The sequence below is a fragment of the Galeopterus variegatus genome, unplaced genomic scaffold (assembly GCF_000696425.1).
Source record: "Galeopterus variegatus unplaced genomic scaffold, G_variegatus-3.0.2 Scaffold3526, whole genome shotgun sequence".
In the NCBI taxonomy this organism is placed as follows: domain Eukaryota; kingdom Metazoa; phylum Chordata; class Mammalia; order Dermoptera; family Cynocephalidae; genus Galeopterus; species Galeopterus variegatus.
In genome coordinates this window covers 53,773-69,817 of record NW_007729637.1, presented here as the reverse complement: position 1 = coordinate 69,817, position 16,045 = coordinate 53,773, and the positions used below count along the sequence as shown (strand labels likewise).

The 16,045-nt window shown below is 35.6% G+C and overlaps 1 protein-coding gene across 1 annotated transcript in view; it reads left to right on the top strand.

Moving 5' to 3' along the window:
- The window catches only part of LOC103600974 (protein FAM13A-like), a gene marked incomplete at its 5' end in the record, with an annotated part of 191,672 nt that overhangs the window by 123,752 nt on the left and 51,875 nt on the right, over window positions 1-16,045 (top strand). Inside the window, one exon of the mRNA XM_008585339.1 lies at window positions 4,801-4,842. Coding sequence (XP_008583561.1) covers window positions 4,801-4,842 — 42 coding nt within the window. The remainder of the gene's footprint in view (window positions 1-4,800; window positions 4,843-16,045) is intronic.

Below are 16,045 nucleotides of genomic sequence, written 5' to 3'. Positions count from 1 at the left end.
CTTTTTGCCTTTTATCCTTTGGTTAGGCAAATTTCTTTGCTCTTGAACTGCAATAATTTGTATTTCTTCCTGCTAGGTGTTGTGTTCTTAGTCACAGAGTGCAAATAATAAAACTATAAAGAAAGCTGCTTGGGTTTACAAAAAAGAATTGTAAACTATCCCGCCAAAATTACAGCTGCAAACACTCAGCTTAACTGTCTTGAAAACTCTTACATTTGTTTTCCAAAATGAATAGGGTTTTTTTTTTATTTTTTTGGTTTTTTTAGTATCCCTCAGTGGGGCCAGACCAAAAATCTGAGCAGCAGAACACTGGCTGCCACATCACTCCCCAGATGGCGTGTGGTGTAGTTAATGCCTGAGACTGTGGATAAATTGAAAATGCTCAAGTAAGTGTGACAGTTCATGTTTTGAGAGGAAGGAAGCAAAAGAAAATGTGCTAACTTCATTTACCTCATCGTTCTCCATGAAAATTTGTCTAAGAAAATTCCTCCCCTCAGTGCATTCTGTGGTACACAAGGAAAAAGCCTGAATTCCAGAAAAATGTTTACTTAATACTTTTCTTTCACTTGTTCCTCACTTCCTCTCTCTTTTGGTCTTTGTTTTTTTAAGTCCCCATAGATGGTTTTCCTAGTTTCTTCAATGAATGGAACCTAATCCTTAGCATTTGCTAATTTTTCTGTACTTTTCAGTACTCAAGGAGCACTTAAAAACTATTTCTTTCATCTCAAATCACTTGAAAATATATTTAAAATGGGTAGCTAAATATGCAAATTATGTTAATTTTTTTGGTAGCCAGCCACATTAACCAATTAGAAAGCTGAACTAATTGGAACGGTTATCAGGACAGTTAAAAAGGGAATTGAATGGAATGGTGGTTTGATCCAGTAATTGAAGATCCATTCTGAGTAACTCACTCTGGGAATTCTATCAACAGTATTTGGTTTTTCATATGCCATGCTTTTCATGACTTCAGTTAGCTTGCTGTATAATTAAACTGGTAGGCATTGCGTTCTGTGGCTTCAGCTTAGACATTAGTGCAGCTCATCAAGAGATTGTAAGCCTAGGTGTTATTTATATACATTTACCAATGTTGAGCCATATTAAAAAAAATAAGTTAGATAAGACCCCGCTAAAACCTTAATATCTAAGTTACTGGCATTCTTAGTCATAGCTCCCGAGATTTGGACTGTAATTTGGATCTATTTCATAAATGTTCTTCCCACAGGCAGTTGTTTTGAGACATAATACCACATATCTGAGGACAGTGAGCACCTGATTGTGTGACGTAACTAAGGTGATTACCCAAACCCCTCAGTGTATGTTTGAATTTTTTTTAAAAAAGCAAATTAATTGGCTGGTTCAGCTTGGCCATTATTCACAGTCAGCAAATAGGAAATAATTAAAACATGAGGTTGATATTGATAACCAAATCAAATGAATTCCAAGTTGTAACAGTTTTGTCATTGGCTTAATTTCATGACACACACTCCCTTCCTCATTCACAGTGTGTGTGCTTATTTTTAAAAATTGAAAGTGTATCAGAATTAATTCACAGTTTACAGTTTAGGCAAAAAGCAAAATTATGACAAATTATGCCCAATTTAGAATTTAGACAGAATCATTTAATATCATTGGATATGACTGAGATTGACACAAAACCAGGAACAGGTGTAAGTGACCTCTATAAATAAATATTTTAGGGCTTAATAATAGTAAAATATCTATTTTTGTACAGCCATGTAAAAATGGTCTTTTTGAATGTTGCATTCTGAATTGTCAATTTTGTGGGAGTGTTTATTTTCTCAATTCTGTTTGAAAGAATTGTCCTTGGCCATTTTTTCTTAAAACCTTCAAAATCAATGCATTAAATTGATTTAAAAATTCATTGATTTGAAATCAATGCTTTAGTTGTTTCAGAATTTATACCTATGTCAAGATTATATTACTAAACCCCAGGTAAGTGTACTTTTATTATTAAAGGAAAAGGAGAAATACACTAATTAAATATCAAAATTTATTTATTTACCCTCATTTTATTTTCCAATTATATTGTTCTTCCTGGATACTGTACATGGATTACTGCCCTGTTGACTGCTGACTACTGACTAAATGTAATACTGAGTCTGTTTCATTTGATTTAAATTTCAGTGCTTCTATATTCATTTTTAGAACATTTAAAATTGGTTAAAATTCAGGGACATATCCAGATCAAGAATTTCTTATTTTGTCTTTCATTGACAAATTTAGTTTGCACAAAGGCAGCCTGAAAAATATTTGCTTATGATTAAAACCTTGTGTTTCTATCAAGAGACATTCTTGACATACTGCCAGTACATTTTAATAAATTAATCATCTTATAAGTGCTGTCAGGCATAATGCGTTATGAATGGGTTTTGACTAAGGTGATGTGGAGTTGCTATAATCGGAAGCATGACCAGGAGCTTATAAAGTCCACGAGATCTTGTTGAGGGCCACCGGAATGCAGACTGGCCACCACATGAATTTTCTTCCCTAATCTAGTCATCTCACCGTATTTTGATAGTCTAAAATTGAAGGGAAGACAATAAACAACAAAAATGGACTAACGTGTAATAAAGTAACTTACACATGACTAGCCATGTCACCTGGATGAGTGACATACCCACTCGGAGCCTGCTTTTCTCCTCTGAATAAAAGGGAGCGAGGGACAGGTACCAGAGAACAGTTTTGTGAGGATCTAAATAAGATAATTAATGTAGGGCCTGTAGGAGAATCTGTCCTCAGCCATAATTGATGAATAAATGTGTGAGGGATGGAAGGTGTAAAGGAAGAAAGGATTGGTTGGTTTTGATATCCTCTGTTTGCTACAAAGAAATTTAGCATGCATACACACAAAAACGTTAGCCAAAACACACGGCCGGCTGTGTTCAGAGCTTCGCTCAATCTAAATCTCCCGAAAGCACTTCTTATGAAAACCAAGCGCATTGTTAATGGAATATTTATCTAAGTACCTTATAGTCAGCATGTTAATTTTCATTCTAATTTGTTGCATGTTAGAGCTGAGGATCTGTTTGGGCAAAGAAAGTACTTAGTTCATTGCTCATTTTACAACATATGGAAGCAATTTTCCTATAATAACAAAATCGTTATAGGTTTTTAGTAGCAGCTTTTGGGGCATAGTGTGGGTCATAATTAGTACTTTTTGACACTGATTCTTTGATTAGTAAACAGACTCAATTCTAATATTTTTATAATTTGTTTTGTGAAGTGTTGTTTTCTAGGAATATTTTGAAGCCAAATGTGGAAGCTACTTGTGTCAGGTTGTGTTAAAGCCATCACTTTCTGTAATAGCACTGGTTTCTTCATAGGACACCTGGCTATTTCCCATGTGTTGTCGCCTCTAACTGTTCAACTCTACAACCTGACTCTGCCAGCTTTGCCCTCAGCCCATCCACATTAGATTTTATAATAAAGCTGATCCACCACTTACCCCTCACATGGGAAGACTTAACACAGTTAATTATGAACATTAAAGTCTTTGGCAACACAGGCATTAGAACAGCTGAGCAATGTTGAAATTGGAACTCCAAATCATGACAGTTTGAAAAATAGTGCATCATATTTTACATGGCATGTTCCAGCAAGAATGTTATGACCTTTTCAACTTCCAGGACAGGTTTTTGTTGCTTGTGTCTTTTACAGTATAACTGTGTAATAAGATTTTGTTGACTGCCAGTTTAATATTACCAATTGAAACAAACTTTTCTGTTTTCATCAGTGATGTGTAAGAAAAGAAAAGAAAAAATAAGCAAAAAAAAAAGAGAGAGAGAGGCAGAGAACACTGAAGTTAACTAGTTGCTTCCCCAGATGCTGTAAGGTAGCGTATATCCCCGGTGGTGTACAAGAGTAACTATAGGGATACATGAAGAAAATATTAGAGCTTCTTTTTCATTTTATCTAATACTTTACCTTTCTACTTTTATCTGTTTAGTGTTGTGCATATTAATATAGATATATAATTAGTTGTATATTTGAGGGAAGTGGCTACTGAAAAGCCAATTTTATAAGAGTGCATGATTGAAAAAGTTCAAAGACCAGTCCAGTGGACACTAAGGAGGAGAGACTCACTACACTTTAAGGTCATTTATTACAAGAAAAAACATGTTAAAGAGAAGAAAAAATATTATAGTACATATTTTGTGCTTTTTAAATTCCATTTCTGTATATTAAACTTCATGTTATTTCTGCATTATTGAAGGAACTTAAACTACTTTCATAATTTTATTTATGTCTTTTCATGTTATCCACACTAGTTAATACTTAGTAGATTAACTACAGAAGAACAAAGAGCATGAGTGTTGTGTTTACTGATGTGCTCTTTATTGCTAGGGAATCATTCCTGGAGTGGCTCACACTTAACAGGAATATTTTGTTGGCTGTTTGTACTTTCATCATCATGTTAATCAGCTGTAATTAACTTTGTTGAGATAATTGAGTAATCATTTTAAGAGTTTATGTGTAATATATGAATACTTGAATTGGGCATGTAGAATAAGGTAGTAAAAAGCTTCCACTTGAAAGTGTAATGTGAATTACTTTTGCCTTAGGCTGATCTTGACCAAGAAACCTTTCTTAATGGTCTCTCTTGAAGATGTAATTGACCTTGGCTAGGTCCCAGGTAGAGTGTGTATTACTAACCTTACTCCGTCATGAGATTAGCTCTAATGCGTCAAAACAAAATTTGTGACAGGTACAGCAAAGTTTTAGTAAAGTGTTACGTTAACAGAAATGATATTAATTCAAACTTTATTTTCCTTTTAGTTCACAGGAAGATGAAAGACCTATGTCACCTTTCTATTTGAGGTATTTATTTGATTTTTGTTGGTCTGCTACAGGGAATGGTGGAGGGTGAAGGCTTCTTTGGGTTTGTTTGCCCATTTTAATTCTTTTCAATAGAAAGTTCTACATTGAGTCCAGACTAAGCTTGCTGGAGCCCGTTACCATATTGTTCATACTATATTTTTCTCCTCTTTAAGACATCTTTTTTTAAAAAGTTTAATATCATTGAAAAGACTAAAAATCAATTTTTGTTTTAAATTCAAAAACGCCACGTGGTCATTTTAATTTTTAGAACCGCCTGATGATTAGGCTGTAACGTAAAATAAAAATCTCTATTTTATACCTACATACAGGTGGGGGGGGGGCAGAGTGAGCACAAGGCCCACTTGATGAAGAAGGCTTGGGTTATGTTAGATAATTTTCTCTGTTGTAGTGGAGTAGGAAACTAAGTGTTCAGCAAGCTCATGCAGTCCAGGATTATTTTCTAAAGCTTAAATTATAAAGCCAGACTAACAACTATTAAAGCAGGTAAGTTAACAGAATTCAAAGTAAATGTTAGGCAAGATCACTTCTCTCCAGTGAATGAATGCTTGCTGTACTGATGTGAATTTTCAGTGAACCATCTGACCGAGGTATAACCCAGAACCAAGTTTTCCTTATTGCATTTCTTTCCTTACTACCTACGCACTTCAAAGACTTAGAAAATGTGTTTGAAAATCATATTCCCGTGTAAATTAAAGATGCTGAAGTGTTTTTTTTTTTTTTTATCTTTCCTCAATTTTGAAGTCTACTACTTTTTAAGAGAAATGCCAGGATATGTGATACATAATATGTTTATTAATTTATTTTTGAATCTGGTTTGCTGCAGTAGTCCCAGAGTCAGATTTAAACTATAATTCAACCACCAGTATTTCAGAAATGTATCATAGTACTTCAGGCTCAGCCAAGTAACTGCTTTTCAGTAGTGTTTTTCCCTTTAGTGACTTGCAGCATATTGCATAATGACTTTGTGGCAAGAAAGGGAACATTTGAGGTTTCGGTTTGAGACAGTATGGTGGTCCATTTTCTTCTTTCTGGTTTCCTGCTAACCAAATCAGCATATTATGGTTCCTAGGCTATCTCAGCCATGCAATTACTGTGAACAAATGTGGATGGTGTTGCTGAGTACATAGTGACTCTGGTATTCGTTATATAAATACACAATAATATTATCAAACAAATGATTATTATATATTAATGGAAACTAAGTTTTACACAGTATAGAAGACCATAGCACTGGATCGTGCCAACTAATGAGAACCATTTCTCTGAATGTCTTATTTTTATTACTCTAAGTAATACTAACCTATGTTTTATATAATATTGAATTTTACTTTATTTCGATAATGATTTTAAAAGGCAGATGGGGAAAATTGGTTTATAAGTTTTAAGTCATCAAAGACAGTTAAGTTTTATAGTATAGAAATTTTCATAATTTCCTGGATTATTGTATTTGACTAATAATGTAGTCTTTAAAAAGAAATTCTAGGGGCCGGCCCCATGGCGCACTGCTACAATGCGCCGCTTGGGAGCGTGGTGACGCTCCCGCTGAGGGTTCGGATCCCACATACAGACTGGTTCCCACTCACTGGCTGAGCGAGGTGTGGGAGCAACACTGAGGGTTGCGGTCCCGTTGCCGGTCCCGGTCCGGTACGGGCATGACACTGAGGGTTGCGATCCGTTGCCGGACACGAAAAAAGACAAAAAGGAAAAAAAAAAAAAGAAATTCTATACTTGCAGAATGAAAGTAAAAGAAAATTAATAATATATTACTGAAAACTCGAAGCTTTTTGACCTTTACAGTGTTGAGTCATAAAACTAAAATATGATAAAATTAAGAAAGAAGAATGAGTATGTGCATACTAGTCCACATTTATATTAGAAAAAGGAGAAGTTACCAGCAGGCATTCTTTTCATATGATGGAAATTTAAACTAAGCAGAGCTATTTCTTAAATGCAAAAAGTAGTAATTGTTTAGCCTGAAATTAAAATTTCAAAAGTAATTTCTTCTTCTGAATAACATTAGGTGATAGTCTTAGAAATCACTTAACAATTATGTTGGTACAAACAAGTTAATTTAGCTTTTTTTATTACCCAATTGACATGAATCAGAGAGAATCTACTGGTAAAACATGAACCTTTTTTATTTTTTAAATTATTTATATGGCTGGTTTAAGGTAGACTTTTTAAGGGGCTATTCTAACATACGTATTTAAGTAGAAGAAAGAAAGCATGATTATTAATTATGATTAAGTTCTAGATTTTTTGGACTAGGAACATGACCTATCCACTGATAACTTATAAATTGGTGCACATTTGTTTCACTACTTCTGCTTAGAGCAAATGCATGCTTAAATGGTTTAAATATATTTAAATACATTTCTGTAACTTCCTTGTCTTTCATTCCTTCCTCTCCCACATTATTACTTAGGATTTCTTTGATACAATGCTGAGAAAGGGAGCTATTGCAAAACTCATGAATTTTATAATGATTTATTAACATGATGAAAAACTACTCTTTTAAATTCAAAATAATATTAACTGTGTCTTTGCAAAGCAAAAAATGATTGGTACCTGCAAAATGCTATTGGCCCCGATTAGGAATATTGGCCATTGATTATTATATATTGTGATTTGATACTATTGATTGGTCAGCTTTTTGTCAGGAGGAAGAAAGGTCCAATCAAGATATGAGACACATTTTCTGAGATGGGTACTCATCAGAAGCAGATCCAGCCATGAGCAGCCGGGCAGAGGGAATGGGCATGGACAGCAGTCAGTGGTGGCATATTCAGTTTGGTGGTTAATTCTGAAAGGTCCAGCATGAGGTCGTACAGCAAAACTCAGTGGCTACAAGTCTGGGAGTGGGCAGTCTTCAGGGAGAGTAGATCCGAGCAGACACAAAATAAGAGCAAAGCAGGCCTCCAGTCTCAGAGGAAAAAGAGTGGATGATACATAAAGACACTCAGGTACAGAAGAATACACAAGAATCCAGCTATTGGAGTGGAGACAAGGTGGATTGTGTATAACAACAAGACAGAGTCTGTGTCTAGAGGAGAGGATAGAGATGAAGAGCATGTGAAAAGGCCACAGTGTGCCAGTGGAGGGCCCAGGATCTCACTGTGGCTAGAGGAAGAGGATAGGATGCAAGAACAGGGAACCAGAAAGGCCATTTCAGTCTTTACCTTGCTCCACTTATCATCTAATAGAATTTCAGTTTCTGTGATTTGATATTCTCCTTTAGCAGTCATGGCTGATCCACATTAGTCTATTGTACATTTCAATTGCCTTCAATCCTTTCTATAATAAGGTACAGCTGTTATAAATAGACATGCACTCATATATTTTTATTCCAAATCAAATATCTTCTGTAATAACAGCTCTGTTTTCTCTAATTTCAGTACTTTTGCAACCTAACCTAACTCACCACAGAGCTATTTGTCCTTTTTTGCAAAGGAAAGATATAGTAGCTACAAATCTACACCACAACCATCCCATGTGGCAGTTTATTGCGGTTACTGTAGCTCAAACAGTGGGTGTCATTGTTCCCCAGATGCTCATTAGGGATTACCAGCCCTGTTGAAATGATTAGGGAAATGAAAGGAAAGGACAGGTTATGCCAAACCCTTGGTGAGATTGCAGCAAAGTAAACATGAACCTGCAAACTTAAAGGACATTCTTGGCAAGGTTGCCCATACCCTGGTCTCTTTTATGTTCTAGCTCAGCTTGGCATCAAAGCAACTTGCCATTGGTGTTCTTCTGTGCCATGTTCAGCCTGTTGTCTGCATTCTTTTGCCTGGCATCCGGTCAGATCTGGCTAAGATCTGTTGCTAGTTCTACTTCTATTTGTCTGTCTTCAGTGTCTGCAAGCCTGGGTTTTGATTTCCATGGAAACCAAAGGTCCTTCATCTCCACTCTTTATTTCTCCTCATCTCTACCTGCTCCCACCTCACCTACCCTACTTTCATGTTCTTATAGCTAGGTTCAGATCCCATCCTCATCCCATCCAATCCTTGAATTCCTTCTTCTTCACAGATTCCTGGATTGTACATATAGCCTGTATACCTATAACCTGTGTTTACCTGTGCATTAGCAAAATCCTAAATATGTGCTTCAGGGACTACATACCTGTCCCCGGTCTTATTCATTGGGCTCTAACCAGCTGACCTGGCTTCTGAAAGCTTAGTCCTTGCATACCTAACACCTGTCTTTTAGCAAGGGCACTGGTCTTCCTCTTTTCCTGTTCTCCTGCTCTATCAAAACCCTGGAATTGACCATCTTTTAATTTCAGCCCAAGTTTTAATATGGTGAAAATAAAAACTAAATTACTATTTTAGCAGATTTGTGATTGTTTAGGGTCAGTTTCAGTATTTCTGAATTTTTAATTTTCCTGAAGGAACATCAGATAGATTTATTTCTAAATTAACTATTTGGCATACAAACTCATTCTTTAGTACTCTTTTGATTTTTGATTGCTAGAACCTAGGAACAAACAATATTATGGAAGTCTCTTAACTGCAGAATTTATGTTGAAAAAATTTTAGCTTTGGATAAATTTAAATTAAAATATTACCTGATATTAGAAGGGATCTGGAAATGATGTCATACCACTCCTATCCTGATATGCAGAAAACTTCATTCTAAAGCATTTCTAGATAGCTTTTTGGAAGAATATCTTTCCAAACAACTAGTGCTAGAATTTGTATGTTTGTGATTTTTTTATACTTTATTCGTTTTAATTTTTATTAGTTTGTTTTTCTCCTTAAGAAGCATACTGTGTGTTTTCTAAATTATCATTTTGAAGGAAAAATTCCTCATTATCAGATGGAAGAGTTTAGATTAGTGTAGCACACCAGACATCATATTTGTTTATAAGCCTGTTTCAGGCTACTTACTAATACACAGCATAAACAAGCAGACTGTTTATTTACGTACCTATTTGATTTTTTTGTTATCAAGATGATAAAATCAGATAGGTATTTCAATGTCTTTAGATGCAAATAACTGTTTGTTAAAAATATTTGTTTTCCTTGGGCTGGCCAGGTGGCGCACTGCTACAGTGTGCCGCTTGGGAGCGCGGCGGCGCTCCTGCCGAGGGTTCGGATCCCACATACAGACCGGCCGCTCACTGGCTGAGCGAGGTGCGGGCGCGACACCGAGGGTTGCGATCCCGTTGCCGGTCACGAAAAAAGACAAAAAAAAGGAAAAAATATATATAAGACGGGTCCGCTCACTGGTTGAGCAAGGTGCGGGCGCGACACCGAGGGTTGCGATCCCGTTGCCGGTCACGAAAAAAGACAAAAAAAAGGAAAAAATATATATATATTTGTTTTCCTTGTTTATTTTGACTTGAATATTGTTTAAACTAAGGAAGTAAATCACCTCTGTCTGTGGAGCTCTGTTGTTTTTATGTTTTTTTTATTTTTGGCAAAATATAAATAACATGGGCCGACCCCATGGCGCACTCGCGCTCCTGCCGCGGGTTCGGATCCTATATAGGGATGGCCGGTGCACTCACTGGCTGAGCGCAGTGCAGGCGACACCAAGCCAAGGGTTGTGATCCCCTTACCGGTCACAAAAAAAAAAAAAAAGGGACACACACACACAAAAAAAATATATATATATATAAATAACATGAAATTTACCATTTTAACCATTTTTAACTATTTTTATTTATTTATTTATTTTTTTTTATTTTGTCAATATACACTGTATATGATTATTATGGCCCGTCACCGACACCTCCCTCCCTCCTCCCTCTCTCCCCTCCCCCCCAAGAATGTCCTTTGCGTTGAGTGAGAACATGTGGAATTTCTTTTTCTCTGCCTGACTCGTTTCACTCAATATTATTCTCTCAAGGTCCATCCATGTTGCATTTTTAACTTGAGTGAGAACATGTGGAATTTCTTTTTCTCTGCCTGACTCGTTTCACTCAATATTATTCTCTCAAGGTCCATCCATGTTGCATTTTTAACTTGAGTGAGAACATGTGGAATTTCTTTTTCTCTGCCTGACTCGTTTCACTCAATATTATTCTCTCAAGGTCCATCCATGTTGCATTTTTAACTATTTTTAATTGTGGTAAAATATGCATAACATAAAATTTACCATCCTAATCGTTTTTAAGTGTACCTTCTCATTATCGTGCAATCATCACCACCATCCATCTTCAGAACTCGTTTTATCTACAAAACTGAAACTCTTTACATATTAAATACTAACCCCTCATTTCTTCCCCCAACGCTCCCACCCATCCCACTTCCAGTCCTTGGCAACCACATTCAACTTTCTGTCTGTATGAATTGACCACTCTATGTACCTCATGTAAGTGGGATCATATTCTCTTTGTCTTTTTGTTACTGACTTAATTTCACTTAGCATGTGGTCTCATAGTTCATCCATGTTATAGCATGTGCTAGAGGTTCCTTCCTTTCAAGGCAGAATAGTATTAATTCTGTGTACAGTCATGCATCGCTTAACAACAAGGATATATTCTAAGAAATACATTGTGAGGCAATTTTCGTCTTTGTGCAAACATCGTAGAGTGTACTTACACAAGCCTAGATGGTATAGCCTACTACACACCTAGACTATATAAGATATCCTATTGCTCTTAGGCTACAAACCTGTACAGCATTTTACTGTACTTAATACTGTAGGGAATTCAATGATACGTATTTGTGTAAAATATCTAAACATAGAAAAGGTATAGTAAAAATATGGTATAAGAGATTAAAAATGGTACACCTGTGCAGGGCACTTACCATGAATGGAGCTTGCAGGACTGGAAGTAGCTCTGGGTGAATCAGTGAGTCAGTGGTGAGTAAATGTGAAGGCCTAGGACATTACTGTACACTACTGCAGACTTGACAAACACTGTACAGTTAGGCTACACTAAATTTATTTTAAAAGTTAAGTAATTGCTCTATGACATTTTGGCAGCTCTGATGTCACTAGGCAATAGGAATTTTCAGCTCTATTATAGTCTTATGGGAGCACTGTCCTATATGTGGTCCATCATTGACTGAGCTGTTATTGTACTTCACATGACTGTATATGGCACATGACTGCCTTTTGTTTATCCATTCACCTGTCAGTGGACACTTGGGTTATATCCATGTTTTGGCTCTTGCAAATAATGCTGCTGTGAACATGGTTGTACAAATACCTGTTTGAGTTCCTGCTTTCAATTCTATTGGGTATATACCCAGAAGTGGAACTGCTGTATCATGTGGTAATTCTATGTTTAGTTTCTTGTCGGACTACCAGACTGTTTGCCCTAGCAGCTGTACCATTTTACATTTCCACCAGTAATGCAGGAGAGTTCCAATTTGTCTGCATCCTCACCAACAATTTTTATTTTCTGTTTTTATTTTTGTTTTTTTGTTAATAGCCATCCAATTTTGTTAATAGGTATGAAGTGTGTCAAGCTCTTTAAAGATGCCTGGGTCTCACTGGCCAAGATTCCAAGTCTCAGGTGGGGCTGAGTGTCTATATTTTCAAAAACTGTTACAGGAGATTTTCGTGCATACCTGTAGTTGAAAACTACTGAACCATACCAACAGAATAACCGAAGAATGGTTATAAACTTTACTACTATTTATCATATAATGTTTTAGGAACTCAGTATTGAGTTCTTCATATCTGAGAAGCACTAGTCATATTTTTCTGTGTGGCAAAAGTTAAGTATAGGTTCTGGGTTTAATTCTATCAATGGTAATAAAAATATTAAATATACAAGGGTACTTCAAAAAGTTTGTGGAAAAATAGAATTGAGAGGTAATATGAATCTTTCCATGAACTTTTTGAAGTACCCTTGTATTTTTAGGCTTTACCAAGAAAGATAAATTATATAAAAATTTAATGCTTCTTTTCATATGTTTTCCCTCAGCATGATAAAGCAAAGGAAAGATTTACATGTAGAAAATGACACCTTTATATCCATTCTGCTTCAATCCAGTTTCCCTGCGTCCATATGAGCTTCTCTTTGTGGGAACTGTAGGTTTTAATAAAAGGTAAACTTCTAGCTTAGGCAGGTTGCAGACTACCTTTGCTTAAAATAACTATTTACAGCTTCCCATTTAAATTCCAATGATGATATAGGAGAAACTAGAGACAGCTCTATCATAATGATAAAGAAAACCCTCTGTCAAAGCTCACATCATCAATGGGGATGGACTGAGAAGCCTGTTTGTACCTTGCAGACTTAATGTTCCACCATCTAGACAGTACAAATGGCCACAAAGAAAGAGGGAAGAGGGGAAAAAACTGACTTGGATTCCTTCCACTTGTCTATTGCACTGACCAGAAAAGCAAGTGACTTTCCCCTAATTGAGCAGAAACTTATTTTCTGAGCCATCCAGGCCTGAGATGTGTATTCTTTTTCACCTCTCTGACCATATCAGTTTCTTTATTTCAATATCCATTCAAAGATTAGAATGTTCAGTATACAAGACAGCGGAGAGGAAAGGGGATCACCTGGTATGCTTAGTCAGCCAACAAAAGCATTCGAGAAGGGGATAGAGGCAGAAAGATTATTGGATGTAATACTTTCTTTCAACTGTACACTGCACAGAAACAAACTACAAATTTGTTTCTGATTCTCCAACTTAGTCATAAAATTGGACCAAACAGCAAGTCCACCTGAGTAGGCATTGTAGATTTTTCTAGGGCAGACTCATTACCTGGCCCTTCAAGTTTAAATCCAAGAGGGCACATCTGCCCACAGCCAAGTGGACAGTGATATAAACTAAGAACAATCTACTCACCCAGGTTGTTGGTAATGGTTCTACCCGGATTGATTATTCCCTCTTAAGAATCACTAAACACAAAGAAACTATGTGGGACCTTTGATGAGAAATTACAAACTACAGGAAAGGGTGACTTGCTCTGAGGATGCAGCATAAAAACAGATTCTAGAGAATTGTTGTTTATATGATTCAAAGGAAAACTTGAGAAGTAATATTGCTAATCTTCTCAAAAAAGAAATGCTCAAGGACATAACCAGTGTCTTTGAAACATTAGTAGGAAGCTGTAAATGGAGAGTAGGTTTAGAATTGAGGTGCTAGGGACACAGAAGAACAGCTGAAATAAGGGGGAAAGGAACCTAGAAATGTATTATCAGAGGTTTTAAAAACTCGGTGGGAAGCAGTACAGAGGAGAAATTATTAAAAATAAATCAAGTACCTTATGAAAGAGGATCTGGAGAAGCCATTCCAGAATGAAAAGAAAAAGAGTAAAGATAGAGAGAAATAATGTTAGATATGAAGATCAGAGATTGAAAAGCCAACCTGAAAACTATGATTCTAAAAAAGAAACCATATTATGAGAAACAGAAGTAGAAATAAAAGTTAATATATGCTCAGCTAATTGAGAGATGAATCAAAAAAATCTTGATTAAGAATTAGAGACCTGATTATAAGCATTGGTGGAGGGGCAAAGAAAGTAATGAAGTTCTAAATTTCTTGTCTCACATGGAAGGTAAGAGAATATAAGAAGAGGTGTTTTTTTTTTCTTGCTTTGTTTTTGTTTTTCTGGTTTTAATAATTAGAGAAGTAAGGGTATGAGAGAGAACCACTAGTAGAATTGTGCATAGTATTTCTGTCTTCCAAATCCCCTCAGAAGGTATGAGCAATGGCAAAAATCAAAAGAAAAGAAAGTTTACAAATTAGAAAGCATAAAGCCAAATCACAATACTAGAACAAATATATCAGCTACAACAATAAATGTAAACAGATTATTTTAGAAAAGCTAAAAATACTTCTTAAAAATGACTGAACTATATTGTTCATGTGTTGAGAACTTAATCCCCACTTACTCCCCAATTGGGTGGGAAATCCAATTATTATATTTGAAAGGTGGGGCCTTTGAAAGGTGATTGGATCATGAGGGCTGCTTCCTCCTGAATGGATTAATCTATTCATGGAGTAATGAGTTATCATGTGTGCGACTGGTGGCTTTATAAGGAGTACCTGAGAGAGCTCTTGCCATAATGTCAGTATGTGATACCCTGATTGCCACAGGACTCTACAGAGTTCCCACCCAGAAGGTGGCCCTCACCAGATGTGGCTCTTGGACTGTGGGCTTTTCAGCCTCCAAAACTGTAAGAAATAAACCTCATTTTCATTATACATTACTCAGTATCAGGTACTCTGTTATAAGCAGCAGAATACAGACTAATACATGTATCTAATAAATGTGAATAAAAAGAAAGAAGAGATGGTAATGCCAATACCAGAACTACTGGAGTTCAAGGCCAAATTTTTTACCTTACTTTATTAGGTAAAATCCTTATTGAAGATATAAAAGTTACAAATTAGTATGTGTTAAATAGCATAGTATCAAATCTCATAAACTTAAACTCTTATGTTAACAAGGATAAATAGATAAACACATTTGAAGCATAGAACTTACACAGCTGTGTCTACCACAAAATTTACAAAATACACAGCACTGAGAATTTGATATAATTAATAAGAATTAAAGTAAATGAGCACATGTATACATATACTAAACCTTGCACCCTACAAATAGGGCTCAAGCATTCCTGTTACTTTATAAAAATTATTCATTTATCTCTAAAAGTTCTTTAAACAGTAGAAATTTTTTAAGTCACATTTTCTGACCACAGTGTAATTAAATAACAAAAAGATTTCCAATCTACCAATGAAAACTCTCCTAAGGGGTCAGGAAGGAGAGGAAAAGACTCAAAGTGAAAATAAGAACCTCAAGAGCAGACTACTTGGAAAATAAAGAAACATAAAAAAGTATATATCAAAATTTGTGGAATGAGGTCTAAGTTCTCTTAAGAGATAACTTCACACTTAAGAAGATTAAAAATAAATAAGCCGCACATTTAGAAAAAGAAGTTATAAAAAGGAGGAAAAAGTAACTTCTGGAAAACTAAAGGAATTTAATAATAATAAAAGAAAACAGAAAAAGAACCCATGTTTGAATCCAGGAGCTGGTTCTTTGGGAGTAAAGATGAAATTATAAAATAGAAAAACCTCTGGTAAACTTAAGGAAACAAAGGGACAATAGTAACAATCAGAATTGAAATTTGCTGTAAGGAATGTAATAGTTTTTTTAAGGATTAGAGAATACTTTATAAGATTTTAAACTAGTAAACATGAAAATCTAGATGAAATAAAAAATTATCTAGAATATATAAATTCTGAGAAGAAAATTC